At 37.1% G+C, this 27,221-nt stretch overlaps 1 protein-coding gene across 1 annotated transcript in view; it reads left to right on the top strand.

Annotated features, from left to right (window-relative positions):
- The first annotated feature begins 5,415 nt into the window (after positions 1 to 5,415).
- The window catches only part of PRKN (parkin RBR E3 ubiquitin protein ligase), a 606,958-nt gene continuing 585,152 nt past the window's right edge, over positions 5,416 to 27,221 (top strand). The window contains exons 1-2 of the mRNA XM_074144656.1: positions 5,416 to 5,428; positions 5,546 to 5,709. Of these exons, the coding sequence (XP_074000757.1) occupies positions 5,416 to 5,428; positions 5,546 to 5,709 (177 nt within the window). The remainder of the gene's footprint in view (positions 5,429 to 5,545; positions 5,710 to 27,221) is intronic.

Here is a 27,221-nt window from a genome sequence, read left to right as displayed (position 1 = left end):
TAGTGCGAAATATTCTAGATGTAGGTTTCTGAGCTGAGAAGCACTGTGTTCTGAAGTCATGTGCTGAGCCAAAGAGGAACTGATCACCACAGACAGATAGTGTCACAAGACTTTTTTTTTCCAGTCTTAGAGAAATACATTTCAAAGGTCTTGTCATCTGACCTCAGCAGGGAAAGGGCTTTTACAAATCAAAAAAGTTTCATGTATTTCACACTGTTCTTGGGTAAGATATTGGTTTTATTCTTTTTGTCCCTAGGAAGAATGGGGAATGAAGAGTACTTGAAGCTGTCATAGTTATCATGGACACAATATAATCGCTCAGCAATAAGAACTTAAAGTATAAATGTGTGCATTCTGTTGCCACAGATCATTTATTGTACATTATAGCTTTTCTTTGGTGTGCAGCAAAGCAGGATTGTGTGATTCACTACTTCAGGAAGAAAAAAGAATTGGCTATTTCATGTCAAAAGCTAAAAAGAAAATTTGTGTTTTGCATGTAGCAATGTAAAAACATCTACAACTTTTTTTTCATTCTTGGCACAGTTCAGGTGTTTTGGTTCTATATAGTGGGACTGTGCCTTCTCAGTTTATTCACAAGCAGGGCCTAAGCTGCTCCAATATGCAATATTTATCTTCTCAATTCAGAACTGGAAACCTGTAGGATTTATGACAGTGGAGATTAGAGCTTCGGCGCTAATGGATGGCTTGCTGAAGAAGAAAGGCTGCTGAAACCCAGAGCCCTGAGAAATGGGCTGTTGAGATCCTGGCAGGGCTGCCTGCCCACTAGCTTTCTTCCAACCTTCTCTTGAAATTCTGCAGCTCCCCTGCACGCCTGCCCCATGTACTTGTGTCTGAGTTTAGCCAGTTTGTATCTGCATCTGCTTAAATTTCCAATTGAGTTTGAACTAACATGCTGAGTTGTAACCAGGCACAGCGAGATGCAGCTACACGTGTCTTTCAGTATCCCAGTTTTATGTGTAGCAACCTCCAGTGTAAGGGCTGGGCAGATGGCCAGGGGCAGTACGTAAACTACCTGAGATTTTAGTCATAGTCTTCCTCGCTTACTTATGTTCCTTTCACTAACAATTCTTGTATTACTTCATGGGGAAAAGTTATTCATCGTAATGTATCCTAAGTGATTGAATTGTGCTGCTGACTCCATTTTGATAGTGGATGCAATGATGTGTCGTACTGTTTGTGAAACACGAAATCTTCAGGATAGCAATACTTTATTTGGGAACTGGTGCATTTCCGTATTGTATTCATATGAATGAAATGGCTCATTGTATGTGAATTTATTAATACAAGTCACTTCAGAGGTGATAAATTCTTAATTTTATTACAATCACTTGAATACAAATCAGCTAAAAGCCAATAGGTTGTATTCCTTGGGAACTTTTAGTCAAAATAAATGCTGGGCTGCCTCTATCGTGATACACCCGCGTTTCCTCATGACCACAGCACCCACTTCTTTCTGGGATTTCTGTTGGTGTTTCATTCTGAGGGAGAGAATCCAAACAGAGGGGTCCAGTCAACAGGACTGGAAGAATAAAGAAGTATTTGTTTCCATGTAGTGCTGCAGAACGAAAATATTTTAACACTTACATGGTATTTTTTGGCGTATTTGAGATGAAAACCAATGTCAAAATAGTGAAACTTCCCACAACTGGGAATGAAGATTTTCATGTGACTCAGTATTTACTTCTGTGTAGGCCTCCACTCTCTGGTCCAGTTGGGGCAGCAGGGAGAGGTGGAGGGGTGCATTTGTACTCCTCGCTTCTGTTCCCCTAAAGTGCCAACCACTGTGCTCTGCCAGCTTTCACCTACTGCTGCATGCTAGACCATTGTTTCTGTATATACAGTCTCTTGCATCTTCTTTGTACCTGATTACACTTCACATACCCTGCATCTCTGTGTATTCTGATTTTGTAGTATCAGTTTCTCAGGGAAAACACTTGCTCAGCACAAATGTATTTCCTGCCCTTACACCCAGAGCTGAGAACTTTCCCGCTGCCACGCTCACAGAAGTGGCATGCCAAAGGATTAAGCCTGCAGTCTTTAAAGAAGCCAGTTTCCAGCACTTGAGTCATTATGCCGGACTGAAAAATTTCTTACTGTGTAGGAACATGCTTGAAAAAATGTGCATTTTCATAGGAAACATGGGAAATTCCTCTGGAAATATGTAAAAGTTACTTTATCTGTAACTGTTCCCTTATGGAGCACTTGCTGATCCTTCCAAGCAAGAAATTAATGCTATCCAACTCGTTAAATGTAAGATTGAAATTATTGCATGAAGATGTACACCTTAGATACTAGAAAGACAGAGTGAATTATATATATACTTCTTTTTTTATTCGCTCTTTCAATTATACCACTTTCCTCCATTCAGTACTGTGCTTAAAATATGTGGATTTAAAACGGAGGTTTTAAAGGTATGTTGAGATTCAGATAGGTACCAAGAGAGATTTACAAAATCACTTAGGTACCTCTTGATCCCCCTGGGAATCAGATCCTTGTGATATTTACAGAGATTATATTTGGCATGACAGTCAAGTCTCAGAAAGTTTCCTTTTGTCAGACAAATTTTACTGTTTGTCACCTCTTACAGACGTGGGAGTAAGAGAGCTTATCCAAATGGAGCCTTCTTGCTTCAGCTTGGTTTGGCTACTTCTGAACTTGAGTAGCTTGATTTATTTCTTTTGGATTTCCATCAGCAGTTTAGGCCTCAGGTAAATTCTCTAATTTTCTGTTAAGCCAGTATTTATTTAACTTCCAGTACACAAACTTTAACTTCCAAGTCTTTTCAAAGTATGTATTCTTTGGAAGAGGTCTCAAATGTCTGCATAACTTCACCTGTGATCTCATGAATAACGTATGCTGTTAAGAGTATCAACTTGATAGTGATGATTTAATTATCGAGTTGAAATGTCAAAAAAAAAAAAAGTTTCTTTTTCCTAAAAAGACAGCTTGAAATACGATGTTGATGAAATTCTGCTTTTATTCCACAGACTGAAGTTTTGTATTTAATCTTTTTATGCTCTGTGCAAGTAAGCAAAGCTCCCTTCTGTTCTTTTACATTAAAGTGTTAGTGGATTGCAGACTTTGTAATGGAATAAAAGTGATTAAGTGCAAAATATTTGTAGATTAGAACTTTCCAGCAGGCAAAGTTTGGCATTCTAGCATTTTTCTGAGTTAGCTCTTCAGGCTTGCAAGAGAGTAGTTGTAATCTTTGCTGTGGAGTCCAAAATACTGTACTCACACCCCTGTTTCCCATGTTTGCTTGTGGTTACAATTGTAAGACTGAAATTTTTGCTACCTGATGCACGTCGGGAGTCAGAGACTCTACCTGTTGGAAGTGAATAAAAATAAACTTATTTGAGGGGAAGGGTGGGGATTGTTGATGATGAACATGAATTACACTTGCAGTATGTGTTGGATTTATACTGTCTTTAAAATGAGCACCGCTTTATAATTAATTTAAATGATACTCCACTTGTTTATGCTTCTTTTATCAAGCACTTTCCTGTTACCAGCACATTTGATTTGCAGAGTCAATGCACTTGCTAACTTTTTTCATTTCCAAAGCCAATAGCACTGGGTTTCGTAAGACTAAAGATAGAGAGGATTATTTGTTAGTTAGGAATAAGTCTTAGGGGATGCACATGTATGCGTTTTATGTGTGTATAAGAGCATACCTCTAGAAATGAATAAAAAAGAATCCACATAGTCAGATAGAGCTTAGCATATTAAAAAAGTATATTCCCCATTGATGTAACTTTATGTTTTGCTACTGGCCCAGATAAGGTTATTTACAGTTGAGCATTATGAGTGTTCTGGAAAGATGGGAAACGTTCAATTCCCATTATTTATGTATGTATGTAGCTGGAACTACTTTTTATCATGTAAGTTCCCCTTTACTCTCCAAACCACAACCAAAATAAAATTCAAATTCCACTGATTTTTCTGAGCAGTCTGAATATAGAGCTTGCACAGTTTAGTTATTTGCAGAACACCTTTAAATAGAAATCAAACTCAGTAACAAGATGTACTACAGGAGACTGTTAACACACTGCCGGGCACATGTACTGCACCCTGCCTGACACAGCATTATGCAATCCTACCCTGCATTTTAGTACCTTAACAGGGTACTTTCAAGAGAAAAACTTAAAATGTTTTGTAAAATTTTATTGGTATATGGTATATGAATTGGTTTATTGATATATGAACTGAAGATGTGAAATCGCAGATATTTACACATTCATTGCTCAGCAAAACAATGGCAGCATTCTCAGCCATATTCAAATGCTCTTAAAGAATCTGACAACTTTGAAGTGGTCAGGTAGACTTTATGTGTTTGAAAAATCATAAAGATCCAATTTTCAGTTTTAAAAATTGTTATTTCTTTAAACTATATAAATACTTTAGAAGTTATGCTTCTGTCCGTCATCAAAAATGCAAAGGAATATCTTCAGCTAAAACATTGCAGTGCTAATGGGAAATAAATCTTTTTGAGATTGTAACTGGTTATTACAACCAATGCCCAAGCAGTTTAGGTGACAGGTACCCACTATCTAATTGATATAAATGATTTTTTGTTTTATATTGAGTTTTGCTAATTCCTTTGCTTCCTGCCTGTGGAGCTATTGGTTGAAGTGGTCCACTGGGGACATGTCTGCCGTTCACACAATCTCTGTGACTGATAGGAGTGTAATGAGGTTTTTTCCTGTTTCATAGTTCTTGTAGTCATTCCGCTGACCGTGGGCTCAATGAGCACATTCAGGCTCCTTATGAAAAACAGCTCTGCCAGCTGAATGGCAGGAAGCTTATGAGTTTATTTGCCAGACTTCTCTGGATGTGTAAACCAGTTGCTGCAGCTCTAAAAATGATATGACTGGTGCAGTGGTGATTTTCTGCACGGAAGGTGGATGCCGGGAGGAGTTATGTACTGCAGATATTTTAGTGAACTCTGAAAAGACCGTGCTGTAATACAACACTCCCAAACATTTCTGCTAGCATGTGATTTTTCTCTCTATCATTATCTTCTGTAGAATTATATCTGTGGGAAAGCAGTTTATATGACTGTGCTTTACTGTGTAACAAGGAATTGTTTTCCCTTGTGTTATTTAGTGCATTTTGGTTCTAAAGCATACCTCGCTTTCCTGCATTTATTTGCTATATGCAGGGGGATGTGCACAAGAGGCACAGAAAGCGTGTATACCCCTTGCCCGCTAAGGTTAGGACTGAGCTGAAAATCTATTGTGCCAATTAGCGACTACTTAGACATCTGCCTAGCTGGGTCTCTTTTGATTATGACTATTCTCTGTAATTTCTAACACTGCCAAGGGGAAACACATGGTTTTTATTTATTGGTCACTATTCTGTGATGGGAAATCTCATTTGGTTCCTCCTTTCAACATGGCACACTGCAGTATTAATAGCTTTTCTCTGAAAATAGTACAGTTAAAGAGTAAGCCTCTTGTAGTCACTCTAGTACAAACACATCATGAGAAAGGCTCGCTCTAAAAGGTGTTTTGCTCTTGTTCAGTGTTTGTCAGGTTCAACTCCAGCCATGGCTTCCCGGTGGAGGTTGGTTTGGACGCCAGCATCCTCCAGCTGAAGGAGGTGGTTGCCCAGCGACAAGGAGTTCCAGCTGACCAGCTGCGGGTGATTTTCGCAGGGAGGGAGCTCAGCAATGACTTGACACTGCAGGTAAGTCTCCCCTGGTAGCTTCACTTCTGGACTGCTGCCAGCTACACTGCCTCTGCCTCTAATGCTGCCAATCTGACATTCATGCCTGAAATCTAATAGAATAAATAGTGCCTGGGGATTCCTTGAACTTTACTCCACACTGCTTCATTAATTCTGACCTTCTTAATTATGCATTAAAACAGCAAGCAGGAAGGATAGGGAAAGAGAGAGAATACGAGGAGAGAGCATGAGAGAGCTGTGCCTAGTGAATAAATGTTTACTGACTACAGAAGCAAGCCATGCACAATTTCTGTATCTGTTCAATTTCTATCTTACTTATTCCATTGGAATCTTAATGAAGAAGGATGTGAATAAATTGCTCTAAATCAGGCTGCACAGTCATCACATTTTACAGAATTTGTAACCCAATTGTGACCCCTGGAGGATAGCTACAGGGCTGCTGCTGCTCCGTGTGCTGCTGCAGACATGTGCATGTGAATGTGCTGCTGGAAGGATGGTTCCAGATCAGAAAGCCCACAGAATTGTACTCCAAACCACTGAACTCATAAACGTATGGTGCTGAGAGAGGAGCTGGGAGCAGGCAAGAGCAGCTCTTAGTAGGTACCTGAATTTCAGCTCCTGAAGGTTGGCTAGCTGTTCTCTTCAATGAAGGCAGAGGGGTGTTCAACTGTGGTGAGCAGTAGTAAGCATGGAAAGATAGGTTCGACTTTCTTTTCCTCGCCTTTGCTACCGTTACCAGTGCAGGTGATTATATGAAAGATTCCTCACAGGCAGGACTATTTCAGATTAATTGGCACTCATATTTCAGAAGTATTGCTGTACGTAGGATGGCTGCTAAGCCTTGGTAGAGAAAGTCACTACTGTATTGATGACCTATCACTATTTCTCCTTGAGTATATTTATTGCTTTGCAAAGCGTTTTGGGGAGTTTCAGCACACAAAGGAAGATGCAGAAATAAGAATTGTTGTCAGTCTCCAATTCATCACCTATGTTGTGTTGATGCATCTATTAATGGCATAGACAGCAGTGGGCTTCAGTTACTTAGATGTGAAAATATATACATGAAAATGTAACGATAAAAAAAAAGTGAATTGTAGAAGTTGTCAGTTGCCAGTGCTAGATTTGGGTGTCTGTGTTGTTCTGTCAGAAGCTTCTGAACCACTTCGCATTTCCTGGGAAACTGTAGGTATTGGGGTTACTGCCATTTTATGTCAGGATGAAACACAGATTTTGAGCCCAGTTGCATACTTGTAACCAAGTTTGTTATTGGCTACAACATTCAATCTGTTGCCAAGGTAAATTAAAAATTGCTTTCCCAATATGCAGGCCTGCTGATGACTTAATTAATTTCATTGGAATCTCAGAATTACCATGTGTAGTCAAGACTTTTTACTATTTAGTAAACTGTATCTAGACTCATTGCTTTGACTCTTGGCTTGTAAAGCAGGTAAGTTGTTCAAAAACTGTTTCAGATGGTATAATCCATATTTCTGTATTTAAGTGTCTTAAACTTTGCAGTGATTAATATCATCAGTGGGATATCAACTACATTTTTATTCTTGATATTTAATTAAGTGTATTTTACTCTGCTTCTGTGCTTGCAGTTTTTTCTGACATATATTTGTGTATGCGTATTTTTTTATTGTGAAAATTTGTCAGCTGAAGAAGAACAGGTGATAGTTTGAGGTGTTTGAGTTCCCATGGTAGGGTGTTTGGGGCTTTTTGCATAAGCAGCTGAATGCTAGTAAAACTTGGGTGCTAGTGAAATACTAACTGCTGGCATTTATGTTGCATCTGTAATTTCAGAGTTAACATCACGTACAAGCAAATTAATTAGCTCTTGTTGTCTAGACCTACAGATTTGCATGCAGAATAAGAAACATGAAACATAGATTTGTACTCAGCTGACACTTTTAAGTTATTTCACCTTATGGTAACATAGAATTTCTAGTAAGACCATTTTGTCCTTCCATTTTTCGTAAAGATACTGTGGGAGAATATAGAGGTCGGGAAGGAGAGCTGATAGTATTACAGATAATGAGATTATAAGGACATGGGAAAAGCTGTGATAATTGCCGGAGTATTGCAGGGATATAGGAAATACTCTAGGATAGCAAATGTTATTGGTTTCACAGCTGACAGAACAACTAGATTTGGCTTGACAGCTACTTTAAGATCCCAGGCAGCTGATACAAAACATAACTGAGAATGTGAAAGCTGCATTTGTTTTCCTGTTTGGAGAGAAGGAAAAATCTTTCATGGTAGCTGAAACCTGTAAAAAAGAAATGAAGCTGGAATGGACAAACATTAAAGAGAAATTATTATAAGAAAGAAAGTGCCAAGTTGAGATCTTAAATAAGTAATTTTATATCAACAACAACAGTAAAAAAACTGTAGGAAGGATAGAAGTGAAATGTGCGTGGAGACATTTAATTTGGTACCTCAGATAAGTGTTTTGTCCTTGAAAAAAGAGAGGAAGATTAGACAGTGATTCAGCTGTGCACAGGGGAGATCAGTATCTTAGGGCTAAGGGGCAAGTAGTGAAATTAGAGCCATGGTAAGGAAAGATTGGTAATGGCTGGATGAAGAACGAGACCTACAAATTTGGATCTCATAAGAAGGAATTAGAGTAATAACCTGCTTCCTAAAAGCACAGCAAATGGTGTCACTTTAAGGGTGCTAAATATTCTGAAGAATGATGAAGAGCTCCCTGCTGACTACAGTTCACTTTGGAATGAATAGAAGTAATTAATTAATAGATACCCAAAATAGGCATTCCTTCAGAAGACTGTAATGAATATATGAGAACAGTGGTAAAATCTTCTTATGGCAATCATAAGGGTGAAAGAAGAACAGAGCCATAACAGAGTCACCAAAGGAATAAGCAGGAGGTAGCTGCGTATCAGGAACATTCAAGTGTTGTAACAGGAGATGACTGCTTACAAAAATATTGTCCTTGCCTCCAAGAATGGCAAAATTAGTTAACAAGCCTTCTGGAAGCAAAATATGTATTATTTATTGATGCACAATTTTGCTCAATGCAAACAATTTGAAATTTTCTACTGATAATAGAAGTAGCATTATATTAGTAGAAGTAGCATTATATTAGTGCAGGCTTGCCCTTTCTTGGAGAACTCAGAATTCCTTTCTGTGAAGAAGCTCTTTGCAAACAGTTTGTAAGAGAGAGTCCCTGCCTTGCAGAGCTTACAGTGTAAATGAATAAGGCAGACAAATGATGTGATGGGAATCAGTAGCCTGTCTCATTCAGAGTCAGTAGCAAAACAGGGATAGAATTCAGTCTTCTGTTTCCCAATCTAGTACCATTTCTTTTTGACAGTGTTTCTTCTGTGAGGTAAATGTAGAAAATACAGTTCATTGAAACAGAAAAAGAGTAAGGATGTGATTAGTAGCAGGACTTGTTAGCTTTAGTGCAGTGCTCCACTGAGACAGCTTCTAAATCAGAGTTAGCTTGCATTTGACTGGAGCATAGGTGTGAGGCTTGGGGCAGAGGCTTCGCATGAATTTGGCTTTGACTGCATCCATCCATATAGGCGCTTTCCTAAAATTATTTATACATACATTCAAGAAACAAGCAAACATGATTCGAAGTATTATTAAACACTGGTGTGTGAGCTGATGAGCATAACTGAAAATGAGTAAAAAGGAATGGCATAATGGGAATAGCACCATAGATGATCGTCTCTACAGAGGAGGGAAAAGAGAAGCGGTAAGGGAGAAATGGTGCTGTAAGTACTGTTAGTGTGCTGCAGTCTGACAGTAGTTTGGAAAGAGTATGTTTTGTTGTGGAAGAGTTTCTGAATAGTAAACATGAAAGGTCAATCCAGAGGGCACCTGGCCGTACTGAAAGCACTTTCCAATACTTGTGTGAAAAGCTCAAGGACAGAGAGAGCACCGTGTGACAACAGGTCCCAGTTTATACCTCTCAGATTTTAAATATTTATGAAAATAGGGTATCTTTAATACCATTGTTCTCGGTGAACAACTTTTTTAGCAGAAACAGGTATTTGAACAATGAAACACTGCATTTTATCAAAGAAGGTCCTTGTGTATTTAAATGTATGGCAACTTTCTTAGTCTCTAAGCACAGCTCAGTACGGCAGAGCAGTTCTTGTATTTCCCTTTGTTTACTGAAGGTACAAAGGAGAAACCAGGTGACACACTGCAAAAGTTGTCCCTAACCAGCAAAAACCCCCATGTGCTCAACTTCAGTTAGAAACCTGTGAACACAAAGATTACAATGGGTGTTTTGACATACACAAGTTGTGCCTTTTGTTACAACCTACAGTTTTGTATATAGGATACCAAATCATTCCCAGGAACATCTTTGATGTTGAGCAGTTTTGTGAGTTACAGAATACAATTGAGCCAACATTTGCATATGTAAACGCTGTTCGGAGAGATTTGCTCACGGACATCCTGACTGAATCAATCATCCTATGTGAAATTCAAAAAAAGAAAATGATTTTTCATGTGTGTGTTTAAATCAGTATTTTGGGTCAATATTTGATCAATCTGTGGATCTCTTCTTACTTGTAAAGCTGGAAGAGATGTGTATTGTACTTCGTCAAGACAGAAAACACTAGCTGAAGAATACTTAGGTATACTATAGTAATAAAGGAAATCTGGAGATGCCATCTGTGTTGCCAGGTAATACAGACTTGGTCGAATGAGTGGAAAAGAGTACCATTCACTCTTGCTCCTTTTGATGGCTGCAGACTCACTGTACGTGACAACAGAGACTCTACATGTTGAATAAGTTTTTCCAAGACTTGTGGTGCACCTCGTGGTATTATATGCCCATATGAATGTGGAAAGTACCATGTAGCCATATTTAGTATGAACTTAAATCAGGGCTAGCTCAGGTCTACAGATTTTCCATGTCTAAGAGGATACATTGCTCGTTAATTGTTCTGGCAGATCAAGATCTAAATGCATTAATAAGTTAGATCTTGGAGCCCAGTAACACATTTCCATTCTGCTTTTAAATGCATTGCTGTTCTATTCTTTGCATGCCAAGATTTTCCTGGAAGTAGGAGACTATGAAAAAGATTTAACTATAACTACATAAGAGATAAATTATCTTCAAGTAGTTTGGTAACTCCAGAAAGTGAATTGTCAATATTTGAGGGAGCTGCAGTATCTAGGATGACCTTGAACTTTTCTGGTACCTTCTGGATTCTTCTGACATTTCTCGTGTGTTTTAGTTGGTGTGCTGATGGTTGAGGAGGAAGTGTGACAGGGTTTTCTTTGCAAACTTCCTGTGGTGTGCACTCTCTACAGATTTGTGTTTAATTTCTAGAAGTATCTGGGGTTTGGTATGTAGATTAATTCTATGTTGTCTGCTAAATCTGGTTCATGGCTCCCTGGAATAGGGCTGCTGGTGCTATTATTATGGTATCCGCTTTACTGATTCGTAATATTTCTGAATGACCTCTGTCGCCTTTTTAGAATCATTTCCAAATTTTTAAAAGTGACTTTGTTTTCCACTTTGCTGACAGTTTCAGTAAGTTGGAAGTCTATTGAATTAATTTCTGTTCCGTGTATAGTTGTTATTACTTTCTTATATGTGAGAAATGTGAGAACATGTTCAGGCAGCAGATGAATTTTTTTCTTTTAACTTCATTTCTCTTAGGCAGTTAAAATTCACTACATTGAGGCCATTAAGTGAATTTTACAAAATCCATTTCTGAAAGAGCAGTTGCTTTGCGTGGGACTGATAGCGAAACAACAATACTATTTGCACAAAATACAGTATGTTGAGAAGAAACTTCTCCAGCAAACCACTGTAGTTATTCTCGAGACATAGTGTTTCAGAATGAAATTATCTTGAAAATTGCATTAATACTAGACGCGCTTTTGTTTTCTACCGGAATACTTGCATTAGACAGGCACTTGTTGAATTTTTCTCCCTCGTGATGAGTATAATCCAATTGATATGTTTACAGTGCTGTCCATTTTTTTATTCAGATCCTTCTTTTGGTTGCAGGAGGGAAAATGTGTAAGAAAAAACTTCAAAAACCTGTAGTTTTTGGAGAGGTGGCAATGAATAATAACTTCTATGAGTTTTTAAATTGTGACAGTTAAAGAAAGGTCAGCCCACAGCTTTCATTCATCACCTTTCTAAAATGCTCTGGTGAAATTAGCATATTACACACCATTACCAAGAACTAGTTGAATTAGCAGAAGTTCAAGGGTAAGAGGGATAGTTCCTTCCTTCTTCCTCCCTTTTCCCCAAAAGAAAAACATAGTATTAACTATTCTGGTAGACTGCATTTATAAGGAAGGATCCATAGAGACTATGTATTTTCTAATTCGTAGAAAATACAAAATAGAACAATCATTGACAAATATTTGTATTGTGTTAAAAACCAAGAAAAAGTAGTATTTATTTAACACTTTACATAATGAAAATACTTGATTAAGAAACGGGAAGTTGTGACATAGTATCTGTGGGTTGTTTTTTAACATTGAGAATTTTGTGTCTGGAAAATAAAATCATAAAGTAGGAAAGAATTTTTCACAGAAAGAGTGGTCGGGCATTGGAATAGGCTGCCCAGGGAGGTGGTTGAGTCACCATCCCTGGGTGTGTTTAAGAGACGTTTAGATGTGGTGTTGGGGGATATGGTATAGGGGAGAACTTTGTAGAGTAGGGTAGATGGTTGGACTCGATGATCCCAAGGGTCTCTTCCAACTTAGACGATTCTATGATTCTATAAAGGAAAAGAAGGAAACTTTAGTGTTGGAAATATAATTTAAAATAGCAGGTAGTATGCCAAATAGGCCTCCTCAATAGAAAGGTGGAATGTAGTCCCTTGCCATTATAATTTCTTTGCTTTAGTCTTATTTTACTTACTTAAATTTTTGAAGCTCTGAAATGTCATCAGTAATCTGTTCATATTTGTAATTATCAAGGTCACACAGTTATTTAGTAAACCATTCTCAGTTTAATCCTTCTTTTATTTTTGTTCTTCAAGGATTCTCACTCATTTAAATGAAAATTTGATGAAATCAAAAGAAAAGAGTTGTTGCATTATGATAGCAAAGGCCCCATGAAAGGAAATAACAATTGTAATCCTAAAAAAATAACACCAACACATGCTTAAAGAGAAAGAAGACAATTAATTAGGAGTTATTGAGGCAAAAGTAGGTATATAATTCCTTACATATCATTTCAGTGGAGCAATCCTTGATGAATTTACAATTCCTAGAAGCTTTCTTATGACCTCTAAAAGCCTGTTGAAGAAATGAATGTGAAGTGTTAAAAAAAAATTGGTAATAAGCAGAACAACAAAGCAATACAATTTTCTCTCCTTGTTTAGACTAAATAAAGCAGCAAAAGTACCTGTTCCACAAATGAAATAATTTTCACTTTCTCATATACAGAGCACATTGTTATTTCATTTTTTCAGGTAAAACATTGACTCCATTGATTTAGTGAAAAAGATGCCACTGAATTTGCCTTAGCCCCCCACACACACCCAGGAAGCTCCGCAGTTAGTGTGAAATGCTGTACCTCCCGTTCACAGAAGTTTGGATGTGACTCCATTCCTGCTGAGTCTGCTTTCCAATGCTGTTCCTGAATGAATTGATCAGTGTTTTCCTCACTTGTACTGCTTTTCTCATTATGAGTTTCCCACAGTTTAAGTCACTCTTCTTGCTTCCATTTCTGCGCCTCCCAATCAATTCCAGTTCTTTGAAATCCTGTTTCCATCCAATATCTGTTGTGGTGTTAAACCAGCTTAGGAAGTAACTGTGCTTTCTAATCTTTCCCTTTCACAGCCTATCGAATAAATGGGGGAGAGGATGAGAAAATTAAGTTACCTTGCCATCTGTTCTACCTGGACATTTTCTTCTACTTATGGATTCTGTGTCTCATTGGATGATGTGCTGTTGTACTAACTGTAGACCTCCTTGTTTTCTGATCTTCTTGTATCTAACTAAGAAGCTGACAGATCTGCAGGAGGCTAAAGAGCTACAGGGTAATATGCAGGTCGTGGACGGGGTCTTGTGGGGAAATGTAGGGAGGGTTGTCTCATCTCAGACACCTGATGTGTTCCTGAAAAGAGAACAGCCATCTCACAGTCCTCTTGTGAGATATTGGACATGATGCATATCTTCATATCGGTTTGTCTCTATATGTGTATATAATGTATGAAAAAAAATATAAATATTTTAATATATAAATAAATATAAAATATAACCTTATTTTAGGTAATTTTCAAAAGGTGTGTAAATGTTGGCAATTTTTGGTTGATGAGGTTACACTTCTCATGGACAGACATGTACATGACTCCAGAGTTGCTAGTTTTATGGTAGAATCAATATTAAAAAAAAGACCAATAATGAAATATCTTTAAACTTCAAAAACATTTCTAATACAGTTTTCCCCTATTAAGTATTTGACATAAACCAGCATGATGGAAACATATAAAAGTTTTATTGTCATATATTTGCTATGCGTGATATAGCAGCGCTCTGACTTTGTGATTTGTTTCTTATGCAGCTCATCCCAAATTATCCTATAAAATATTTTTACTGTACTACCTTAGCATCTTTAACATATCAATCAATTCTTTGTATCTTTCACAGTATGCAGCATATTGTGAGTGCAAAACAGATAAATGTATGCAAGTATGTTTAAGTACAGAAAATAATACCTATTTCCCTCTTTATCCAACATCATATAACTTTTATTCCTGCATTATTTTTGTTACCCTAGATGGTGATTTGGGGTCTTTGTTTACTATTTATCTTATAGCAGTGTGTTAATTACTACAGCTTAAGCACATATCATTTAAAGTCAGAGCTTTATGAAAGGAAGGATCAATAGAATTTTAAAACACCTTAACATTTCTACTGTCATAATTTTATAGCAAAAATGTCTCAATGACAGTAAATGCCAATAAACAAACTAAAATGACCAATTGGATATATATCATTGGAAACCTTATTATTTCTGAAAGTGTTCCCTTTTTCTTTATTAATAGTGAAAACTGTAGTGCCTTTCTTCTGAATGTACTAAGATGCTCATCTTTATAATACTGAAATTTTTATGTAATATTTTATGTAATTTTTATTTCTGGGCCACAACTAGTAGTGGAAACTTCTGTTAGTTTTCTCAAAACAATTTTATAAATTTTTATGCTGTCATAGAAATGTTTTCAATGCATTCCACTGTGACAAACAGGAAGAGAGGAAGTGGTGCAATAAAGCAGCAGGATAAGAAAGGGAAGAAAGGATACATGTAGAAATATATGCCATGCTGGTGTAAACATTTCAAGACTGAGTATCAGAAGGCTAGAAGGATTGTGGGAATTTCAGATAAAAAGAGTTCAGGTAGACCTGAAAGGTTTGATATAGAGGGTTATGCTTAATTATATGGCATTTACTAAATGTGAGGGAGATTAGATGAGCAACTATTGCAATTGGAAATTTTCAATGTGTTAATATAATTTGCAATGTAAGGTTACTTACATTGGGGAGAATATGAAGAATTACATTCAAGGTCTGACACCTAAAATAACAGAGATGAATATATTACCGCCTTCAAAAAAGGTGTGCAGAAATCTACCTTAATGGTAGACCCACTTAGTGGGTCACCAGACCCAAGTGATTTCTTAAACATATGATCAGATAAGATTAAAGACTTCACCCTTGAAAAATTGTGACTTTTTTTTTTTTAAATTAAAAAGAGTAGGACTTTATTCAGTACATTTTATAAAGAAGCGAAAAAAAATCCCAAACTGAAGAGCAGTAATCCATGCAAGTCTATTGTGTGAGAAACGGATTTAGGAAATACTCCAGCTCATTTACCTGACTTTAGCTAGGCTGTGAATGCATTACCTGCAACAATAAATTGGAACAAAATACTAAACTTAAACTTCGTCAACATTACCATTTATAATGAAGGCAGATACTGGGAATTATTATCCTATAATCCAGCAAGGCAACTGAAGAATTATGCAATGCAAAATTGCATGCAATTCTAAATACGTTATAGGAAACAAGATTTGGGAAGGTAGAACCAGTAACTGTTGATTTGGGTGGGATATATTTTCAACCAGAAATGTTGGTCATATAAACACTACTCAGCCAGGTAAGCACTTAGCCTTATTATAAATTAGAGCTATGAGTTCTAATTCTGATTTCAGAAGAGTGAAGAAACTGGATAGACGTAACTGTATTAGTAGCTACACTATATGCCTGCAATGATTTGTGCACTTGCTTTTCAGAGGACCATTCTGTAAATGCTGTCCTTTATCACTGCAGAGGTAATAAAGGCAGCATCCCCAGAAGTGTTCATTTCCGATGGAATTCATTGCTGATCTCATCTATTTAAGTGAATGCAAATGAAAGCTCTCTCTCCTGTTTCTCTGAAGGATTGATGCATTTCTGACTTGTGAGCACTGCACAGTGTCAGTCTCCAGAAACAAATGGAGGAAGATTGACACAGAATGGGTTCATACCTCAAGTAGCCACAGGATTTAATCTTCTTGCGTCTCTGGGTGTGTATGTGTCAGTCATAAAGTAGTCTGTGAATTACTTATCTCCTGACATAATTCAAATCTCTCAGAAATGTTATTTTTCTATTAAAAAGAAGGATTGACTTTGCAAGGCTCCTGTGGGCTATAGAAAATATTGAAAAAACTGCTATCAATAAATAAATGAAATATAGAACTCGAGAGAGAGTTCACTTTGTTCACATTTATGGAAAATTTCATATGTTCTCGTGTTTCTCTGCATTAGGAGACATGCTAGTCCATTGTAAGATAATTTAGTGTGCTGTATTGTGTATTTATAGTTAGAGGTAAAAATCAAACTTTTCTAGCAGCAGAGAACAGTAATAGCCCTGCAGGATGTACACGAGCTCACAGTAAGGCCAGTATCCACAGTTTTAAAGTTGCGCTGTACTGGAGACTATCAGTCAACAACGGGGTTTCTAGTGCTGCTTACATGAGAGAATTTGCATTAGAGTTTAGAAAGAAGAGGATTTGAGAGAGAAATAACCTTTCCTAAAATGAGAGAAAGATTAGGTTTGCTTTTGAGGCTTGTTTTGTCATTGCCCACGTCGAAATCTCTTTGTGGTAGCTTCGTTCAGTCCTTTTAAAATGGCATTGGCTTGCTGACATTTCAAAAGGTGCACACCGGGAACAGCATGTGAGGTCTAGTTGAAGATTGTGTGTCATCTCCTGACTTTATTACACTACAGGGAGGAGGCTGAAGCATGTATTTTAATGTCCCTATAATCCTCATAGTAATTGTCATAGTTGTGTAACTTTATGTTGTTTCGAAGCAGACTACTTCCATTTTCTGGAGTAAAATGGAATTTAAAGAAATTACTTACTTGGGCATGTCAGACTGGTAAGTTTCTTGTGTAAGTCAGAAAAAGCTTTTGACATGCACTTATATTTCTGGTAGAAATTTATTTATACTAACTAATTTTTATCCTTCTTTCATTTGAATAGTAAGTTACGTCCATGTGATTTGATTATATCAGGGTGTCTAATTAATTTTGAGACTTTCATCCTAGAATGTGAACTGCAGAGTTTGAGCTGCAAGAGGCACTACAACCTGCTGTTATGAGTCCAAATAATACTTACAGTGCAATCTGCCAATATTGCTGCTTTTGTATTTTAGTCTACTGTTATGTAGACTGTATTAGGGGTTCTTTCTCATGTAGTCGATACATTGACCATGTAAGAAAAAGCACACTTTCTGGACGCCCTGCTTATTCACTTCTCATTCAGACTTTTTTTTGCTGTTGTTGTTTTTGATCTCAAATGTGTCTGCTGTAGTCAGGATTTCTTCCAATGGAGAGTTCAGATTGATGATCTGAGGTCTTGTGCACCAGCTTTTGGGGACTTCCTACCCTGGGGCTGAATGAGTATGAATCAAACTTGCATTCTTTTTATCAAACTTCTCTTTAGAATTGTGGGCTTTGATGTTTTTGGTTTTTTCTATACTTTACCTCTTCTGCAATTTATTACACTTTCATGTGAAATAGTTCAAATGCTGCACATAAAGCAATGTTTGTGTTTTAAACTGAATGTTCTGTGGAAGAACCGAGGTTCTATGTTCATCCCTCCTGCCTAAGCAGTCTTCCTTTTTAGTTCAGTGGGAAGATGTGTATTTTATCATGCATTATGTCCGTGGGTAATACTTAAAGCTTACTCTCAGTTTATTTTCAGCTGTTACTTTTGAAACAGTAAAACTGGAAAGTGAAAGCATATGTTGATGATGACCACATATGTTAAGATGCCCACTTTAGACAGTAAAGCTGAACAGATAATACTGCCAAAGGTTGAATCTTTGTATGCCCTTGACTTACTTTCTTACTACAGAGTTAATTACCAAAGTCCTCTGACAACTTAATTTTGATTAATCTGTATGATTAGTATATTTTTGGAGGTTGAAAGAAATAGATCACAGAGTTAATTGAACTTCATTAAAAAGAAGCTCAAACTTATAGGACCTCCTAATTCAGTTTGGTATAGAGCAGCCATTCACTGTACCAAAGATTCCATTTGCATCTCTAGCACTCGGCACTGGGCAGTGGACCACTGCTGATTTCCCGCTGCCTCTCAGGACTGTCCTCCTGATGCACAACATGATAGCTCAGGATAGTCAGAAAAGGGAGCGCAAAGATCTCGTTCATGCTCTGCATGTTTGGGAGCCAGAACACTCCACTAGATTAGCAGAATATATACATTAGATATAAAGTGACAGTGTAATAAGTAGTAATAAGGCTTCTTCCCATTTTATAGCTAAGGACAGGTATGCAGGTCAGGTGTTTTAACTTGTATATGGAGTGCACTTGTTTTCATTCAGTCTGCAGTGCAGTCCTGGAGTGCATAAAAACGTTTTTTTTTCAAATGATGTGTTCAGACAGAATGTAGAATGTAATTTTCTGAGCATTGTAGTTAGCAGTTCATTTACATTTTGGGTTTTAAGACAATTCAGCAAGTTTCATTACCATGAGCAGTTTTTACATCCTATGGAGCCTGCACTTGTATGTACTATTTATATATATATGACTTTCTAGTCTTTCTAGCTCCCAGTAGAAAGTTAGCCCCAAACCCTCGGTTTCATTTGCCCTGTTGTAGGTATTTGGAAGATATGGGAGGGAATTTTCATTGCAACTTATTAATTTTCACTCATGTTTTGATTCACAGTAAGCAATTAACTGCATCTCTTATGTATTTTTCAAATTTTGAGTAATTTGGGAATCTGTATCAATACTGTCAAAATACTTTCCAAAATGGTTGAACATGTGCTTAAATTTTTGCTGGGGAGTTCCTGTACAACTGACAAAGAGATTGGGGAGGTAAGTGCACGACTTGTGGTGAACACTTGGAGTCATATTAACTATAGAAAAATGAAATAACCTGGGGAGAAATTGCTGCCCTGTTTATCAATGAATTCTGCGTGCAGACTTTGAAGGAGGGAGTAAACAATAATAATTAACAAGTTTAAGCAAAAGTGTAAAAAAAGGTTAGTACTCTAAGTTTATCGGCAAGTCTGACATTTGAGACCCCATTGCAAAACCGAAAAATAGGAATTAAGAACTGTTTTCAGTTAGCATTCTTTAAAGTAACTGTTTTCCTGTTGTCTTAATAGGAGTATAAACATGAGAAAAAAGAAAGTTGGACATTTCATATTTGTGAGAAACTGACAGAAAGACAAGATGTCTCAAAGTTCGGAATCATTACGAACCCCCTCCCAGACCAAAAATCAGACTGGGACCTAACGATATTATTATTAATAATATTTTCCCTTTTTTTTTTTTTTTTTTAAGGCTTCTTATGTGTTACTCGTTCTAATAAAATCAAGCTTAGTTGTTTCAATTTGGATTCCTTTCATCTTTCAGAAAATAAAGGTGTTCGAATTGTTGATGAGTAGGACAAACAAAGCTTTTAGGTAGGAGTTACATTGCTTGGAATTGGAAGCAATCATTTCCCCATCCTTCCCTTTTATGCTGATTTTCAAATTTTCAGTTTTCAAGATGAGAAGACATGGAAGCAAGCTTTAGAATATAATACCCCATCTTATTCTAAGGTTTGTTGCACAGCTGAGCACCAAATGAACAAAATCTCTGTATTCTCCTGACTTAAGTAACATGGAATTACCTGGGAACAGCTGTATTTGCTCAAATACTTCTTTGAAATATGGTTATAACAGAAAAGAACAATTTTTCAAAATCAATGTATCCAGACATAGAATAGTTTGGGAATATGTGGAATTCTAAGTCCTTAATACCTGAGCCATCAGGCAACTCACACTTCTGTCATACCAGAACAGTAGCAGAAACTCTTCATGGCACAGTGGCATCTCCTTCCCTTGTCTGGAAAGCCTTGGAACCTCTGACAGATGTACCTTGTGGAGATAATTACTGCTAGAGGTGCAGAAAGGAAAAAACCTCAAGCCATGCCCTGATTTATCCCATTTTTGATGATAGAGTGCATTGCCTTCGCAATGTGAAGTATGTAATAGCTGATAGTATATTTTGCCTCCTAACTACAAGCATAAAATTCAAAATAAATTTTAATTTAATGAATTTTTAATAGCTTTAAAGAGAATTAAGCAGTCAAAAATGTATGCGTATTTAGCTTGAAATGTCATTTTTTTCCAAATAAGACTCCAAATCAGATGACAGTTTCTGGACAGAAAAAATGTTCTTTTAGCCAATTTCAGGGTACAACAATCTAATAATATTTTAGCATGTTTTGCTGCAAATTTCTAATGCATGAGAATATAGACTTGGTAAATGCCAGGAAAAGACTAGCTCAGAAAAGTGTGAAATTTATGAAATATGAGATATATATGTATCTATTACACACACACACACACAAAATAATTGTTGCTGCATGTTTGTTGCTAACTCTTTCCTGAATTAATAAACGACAGCTAAATTGTTGGCCTGAGTCACTTTTCCATAATCCAACCACAGAAAGAAACTTTTCAATTGCTCATACTACTTCCTGTCTTCATTTTCAGTATATGATATATTACTTTTCAGTTAGTTACTAATTGATTGAAATTGTTAATTTCAGACAAATATTATCTCAATTCCAGTTGAGGCAGAATGTTTGCCTAATTTACACTATTTATTTTACTTCTGCAACTCCTGGAGATGCCGTGCTGGAAGTTTTGTGTGTCTTTTTTACCTCAGTCATTGACAGGAGCAAATATCAAGAACATACAGACTTTAGGAAGCCTTTCAAAAAAGTATAAAATCAACTGCGAGAGCTATTGTAATATTGTGTTCTAAGGCAATATATATACCATAGGTTTTACCTGGATGTCATTTTTTTCAGATAAGGGTATTTCATTCCTTGTGACACCTTTGCTATTTCTCTTCATGTTAGGAAAAAGGAACCTTCATGTCAAAATATTAAAGTGCCTTTTTGGAAACTGATGAAAAGTCCTGCTCATTCCTTCTCAAAATGTTTGGGTTTTTCAATAAAATATCACCCAGTCACTGACCACATCTGGTATTGTCTCCATTGGGTATTTCTCTGCAGAAAGAAAAAATGTCATGTTTTTAAACCCTGTGGCCGTGCTTGGGCAGTTAAGCATATCAAGGAAAGAAATATATATTTAGATATTGATTTATACTTGGATGTGATTTTAAATCAATGGAATTTAACAGGTAGCCATTACTGCCACATGCTAAGTGGATAGTCTTCTCCCAGTATAAGAAAGTGTTGTGTTGGTTTTGCTTTCCTCCCTTTTGAGATGGTAAAACTAAACTATAAAACTTTAGGAGCTTGAATAAAAAGATCCATGTGGGAATTTGACTTGAGATTACTTCATTTGGTAGAATTTTTCTGGGTAGATAAATGCTCAGACAGTATTATAAAAATTTGAATCCTTAGAGCAAAACACCAAAGCTCAGGATTTGGTGGAAAGACCAAACTAAGCCTTGAATTGAAGCTGATAGGGAAGATGGAAGATAACTTAAATTTATGCTCCTTTCTGTGATCCCATTCAGGCTTTTTTTCTTTGTTAAAACCCGGCCAAAAAAAAAGAAGTCCCATGCTGCAGCATTTCTTAAGAAGGTCACAGCAGATTTCTGCATATATCAGACACTTATGTGGCATATAGTGATTGCTCTATGACCTCTGCTAATTAAAAATAACTGAAGAAGGATTTTATTTTGATATTCATTTACAGAGAGCATTGTTCTCTTTCTACAGCATTCAAATCTAACCTTCTAAATAACTTCTCTTCAGTGCTTGTTCCCTTTTCATTTAATAGAAGAAAGACGGCAATCAAAAAAAGAACTAATTTATTTTTATCACTCCAAACACTGCGTTCTCTTTCAAAACAAAGATGGGCACACATGTGCATGCACTCTGCATCACTGCAAAGAAATATTCTTCAGACTTCAATCCCCAGGCCCAGCAAGGCAAAATGTGGGTTAAGTTTTCAGTAAGCTAGTAAATTATCTTGTTCTTTTAAGTAGATAACTAAATGCAAGAGCTAAAAATAGGTTACGATGATTTTACTGGATCTATACTGGAGGCACTTTGGCCCACTTCGCTAGAATTAGCTCTTAGAAATTCTTTTCTTTGGGCTCTCCTTCCTCACCCCTGCCTTGGGAGATGGTTTCATTCTCTCCTGTCCCCCTTTCCACTTCAGCCTGGCCAGTCCTAAAACACTTACTTGCTGTTCTTATGCCCTCACTGTTCTCCTTGTCCTTACAGTATGTGCATTTCTGGTAAACAATTTTCCAGTTTGTCACAATAAATGAGTTTATGTTAAGTAATTAAGAAGTTTCATACTTTTTGATTCAGCATAAACCATCCCTCATTAGACAATCATTAGGAAGTATACATAAAAAAAATGTATTTTTTCTAAGTGCTAAATGTCTTTCTGTAACAATGTTGGCTATTGTCTGTATGGCATAATGCTCTTGTTATTTAGTCTGTGATTTCTAATAGCAGGCATTAACACTGATTAGTATCAATTACTTCTTAGTTATTAGCAAATGTCAGGGAATAGAAATGTATTCCTTAGTGTTTCCCAGTAAAATAAATTCTAATGCATGCAGAAAACCTATTATACAAAGCATTTACATTTTCTGAATATATTTTTAGCAAAAAGTCTTTGACAGTATATCTGCTTATTTTCATAATGACTTTCCTCTTTCATGCAAGATTCTGACATTACATACCAAATCCTACAGTTTAGCAGACACTCCTTATCTTACAGGTCAGCACACACTTACATATCTAACTGATTTCAAGGAGTATCACTCCTTGTTTACAGTATGACCCCAGTATGTGGTGTATGTCACTTGGCATCTTCACATGTTGAGAACATAGAGCAGCATCTTGCTTTTTCCAGATCCATTAGGACCTTCTCAGCAAACAAAGAGCTTAATGAAATCTACACCTACCAGCTGAGTGTCCTATGTTAGATGAGAGGAAAAAGACAACTGTGTCCTGTGCCCAAGGTGCTACAGGTATGAGCTGTGGAAAGGCTGCAAATCAAGAAAATTTCAGCTTCAGAAACAGGGGATGAAGAAACACCCTCTGGGAAATTGCCACAGTCTACTTTTCAGACTATTCTTACTTAAACTGTCCTAATTTGTTCTCCTCCTTTATTCTGTAGTTCAGAGTATTCCACCTAGAATTCAACTCTTCTTTCCTTGAGCCAAAGAAAGCAAAGTTGCACATGATCAAGTTTGTGAGTTGCAAGAGTCCTCCCTGGATTTTAAGTACAGGCATTAGTAATACAATGTTTTGTTTCTTCTTTCCCAATTGTCTCACGTGAATTTAAACTTGAAAGGAAAAATTCATTGCCTGCAAACCATTCTAAAAAAATCCATGGGTTTTTTTCCATGAAGAGTTATGCTGAGTCACCTATTTGACAATATTATCTAAGTTAAATGAAGTTTCTTCTCAACTCTACAGTATTTGTTTTGTTAGATTAATATTTCTTCTGTAAGTACTATTTCATTATTTTAGGATATTACTGTATGATTTTATGCATTATGGAGATGGTATTTTGTTTTGCTTTACTGGGTGCTTAAGTTCCCAGTAGTTGACTTTTTCTTGTTCTTTCATTAAGGTAATCATACCATTTTTTACTGTGCTTCCAAGCTGTTCTAGCACACAGCACAAATTCCATTTGCTATCACAATTATCTATTACGAATTCCATTACCTATCAATTCCATGATCTATCTATTCTATGTTATTGCATTGGTGGGCTTGTGATTACTGCTTTTTGTTATTACAAGAGACATGAACTTGATTCTTGTTCCTGTCTTGTTCCCTGAAGTAGTAAATCCCTGGAATCCTGCACAGTTAGTCGTTTCTACACAATTAGTAACCTTAACACTGGTGAGAAGAATAAGAGAGAAGCCCTTCTGCTCACTCCCCCGATGCTGTAACCTCCTAGGAAGCCACGCTAATGAATTCTTAGAAATGGGATTCCATACTCACCATCTTCATGGAAGAAAGTTTGTTTAGGGTGTAAATTGGTAAAAGCAGTCTATAGTGAAAGGTCACTCCAGACTTTCCATATGAAAGCCTTTCATATGGCTAGAGATTGCAGAGTGATGGCAAGCCTCCTGGGACTTTAGCGCTCCTTTATTAATGAGGAATCCCTTTTCTGCCTGCAATCTCTTCCCGTGCAAATTAGCTGGCCCCATCATCTGTTGTCTGGGATATTTCAGGCATCAATTGACTTTGAAACTCTCACCACTAGTATTTGCCTGCACTGTCCATGCGGACTTTATGAGCAATTTCAAAACACAATTTAACCCCCTTTTCTTCATTAACAAACTCTAAACCGACAATGTTTTGCGAATCAACTCTTGAATTGCTATCTGAAGCAGCAACCGTCCAATTGAATAGGCGTCAGTTTGGTTATTCTGCCCAGCTTTCACTCTTCTGCCATCCCCTGCCCTGTTTCTTTCCAAGAGTCTTTCTCGTGAGACCCTGCTTCGTTGGCAAGTCCTCGTATGAGAAGTAGCTCCTACAAAGGTGCTACACAACAGCTACTGCTGAGAGAGGAAAGATGATTAGACCCCCATTAAAAAAATGACTGTAATTTTTTTGAGGTTTGAAAGTTTAAAGATGGTGACCCTGCGCATCAGGAAGTCCCCTGCCTGAGAAGGAAGATTGGTTTGTGCTCTGAGCCTGTAAAAGGCTCACTTCTGAAACAGACGGCAGGTACACCATATCTATGTGGTGTATGCTAAAGATGTGGAATTTGTTGGACCTCTCTTGGACGACTGAGTTATTTTAAATTACTGGACCATTGATGGCAGGCTGGGATGTCACTGTAAGAGTTGCTTTTCAGAACTCATGTCTGGCATTTTGCCTTGACACCAACAGGAAGAGTCAGTTTTCTGTTTCATTTTTGCTGTTAAATACATTTTGAATTCCCTAGAGATTTTGATAAACCTGTTTCCTCGGGTGCTTCCTCTGCTAGTGTAAAGTGAGATGTAAAGAAGTACTTTACTTACAGTGTAAAGAAAGGTGTTTGAGTGATTATGCAACTGCCAGCTGACCAAGATATTTTTGGTATCTAGGTCCTTGCCTCTTTATGTTAAAAGCTAAAAGGCCACCTTCTTCACTGAGCCTCCTTTTTCCTTTTACAGTGCAGGAGTTGGAGGGCTTTAGTGACTATACTACTCTTGCCAGTCCACAATCAGGAAAGACATGATGAATTGCAGGAACGTTTCTACTATGTAAATCCAGATTTTCAGTGTACAGTGTGTCTCCATCAGTCTCCTCCTTTCATACAGGTTTGCTATGCTGCACTGCTTATCATGGTGGCAGCTTCTCCACCACTTCTCACAAAGTATATTAGCAGCTGTATCGAGACACCTCCTATACATGGGGAACGTACTCTTTTTCCACCCTAGTATCCCTTAAGGATTTGTTTGGAGGCTGGTCTTCTGTGTATGTTTTCCCTTGCCCCTGGTAATAAAAGACCCAGTCCTGCTGTGGGACATTAATCTAGTCCTTACGTCATTAATGTACCAGCCCCTTGAATCTATGGTCATGACTTCCAGCAGGATGGTAGAAGAAAGCTATTCCTCCCACGTGATCTTTCATGTACTTTTTTTTTTTTTCTTTTGCCCTGTTTTGTTTTTCAGGACAGGATCTATTAAAATCTCTTTTAGAGCCCAAGAGTTTTTTTAATTTCATTTAAGTCTGGAAAGTAACTGCCAGCCTTTTTTGCTAAGCTGTACACTTTGCAGAACTGAGACGCCTTCCCACATTCAAGGTACCAGGAATGCTCTCTTTTCTTTCATTGACAGAAGAATCCCTTCTGGAAGACGCTTTTTCTGTTCACGTCTGTAATCAAGACAGCTAGAAAATGAGTACTTTCACCACTGGTGATAGCTCCCTGTCTAAATGTCTAAAAAATAGTTATAAAGCTACAGAGATTGTTCTGTTTGTGGCTACCAGACCACTTTCTATGGAGTTTAAGCAGAAGGCTGACTATTTTTTTCAGAATATCACTTTTCTGAGAGCTGCAGAGCTGGTACTGGCGTCTTTACACTCAGGGAAGTCTGAAGCACAGAAAGGTCGCAGCATACAGTATCCTTTTATTTCAATGAAAACTGCACACAGAGGGCACACCCAGCAAGTATTGTTAAAGGAAAAAAAGTAGAGAGTAAATAAGAATGAACTCAAAAAAAAGAAAAAAAAGCATACATACACACACACACACTACAAGTTCACAACTTTCCTTTATTCTTTTTCTTTGTTGAGAAAAAGGTGTGACTCTAAAATACTTCACTTTACAGGTAACCCAAATCTTTTTGTGTTTGAATTTCATATTTAAAGAATTTTGTCTTTTTTTTTTTGTCTGTGGTGGATTTCTTTAGGAGAGGAGGCCTTGAAATTATGCAGTCTGTTATTCTGAAGGAGCGATTTTCCATTCAAATGAGAGGTGTCAAAGTATTTCTTATTCTGAGTTTTGTTTTATTGTTATTGTTATGGCTTAAGGAATTTCAGCATCTAAAGTAAATCAGTTGTCATTTCCAGGGAAAGAATGAAAAGGTCAAAAGGACTCTCTACTGTTCGAAAACATAAGTATCAGTGGAATTTGAGCAGTTTCCAAATGGACCTATCTCTATCAGAAATTAAAAAAACAAACCAGCAGTATTGATTCTTTGCAGGTCATCTCTGTAGCGGAAAAAAGATGTGTTTTTTTTTTTCTTTCATGAGAAGTATGTATTCACAGAACTATAAAGTGGGAGATGTGGATGGATATTAGGAAAAATTTCTTCACCAAAAGGGTTATCAAGCTTTGGAACACGCTGCCCAGGGAAGTGGTTGAGTCACCATCCCTGGAGTTATTTAAAAGATGAGTAGAAGTGGTGCTGAGGGACATGGTTTAGTAGTGGTTTTGGCAGTGTTAGGTTGATCGTTGGACTCAATGACCTTAAAGGTCTCTTCCAATCTAGATGATCCTTTGACTCTTTGATTCTATGTTAGAGTAGTTCAGGGAAAAGCAAAAGAA

Source organism: Numenius arquata, chromosome 2 (assembly GCF_964106895.1).
Source record: "Numenius arquata chromosome 2, bNumArq3.hap1.1, whole genome shotgun sequence".
NCBI lineage: Eukaryota > Metazoa > Chordata > Aves > Charadriiformes > Scolopacidae > Numenius > Numenius arquata.
The sequence above is the reverse complement of the archived record's forward strand: the minus strand, read 5'-3'. Positions and strand labels throughout refer to the sequence as shown.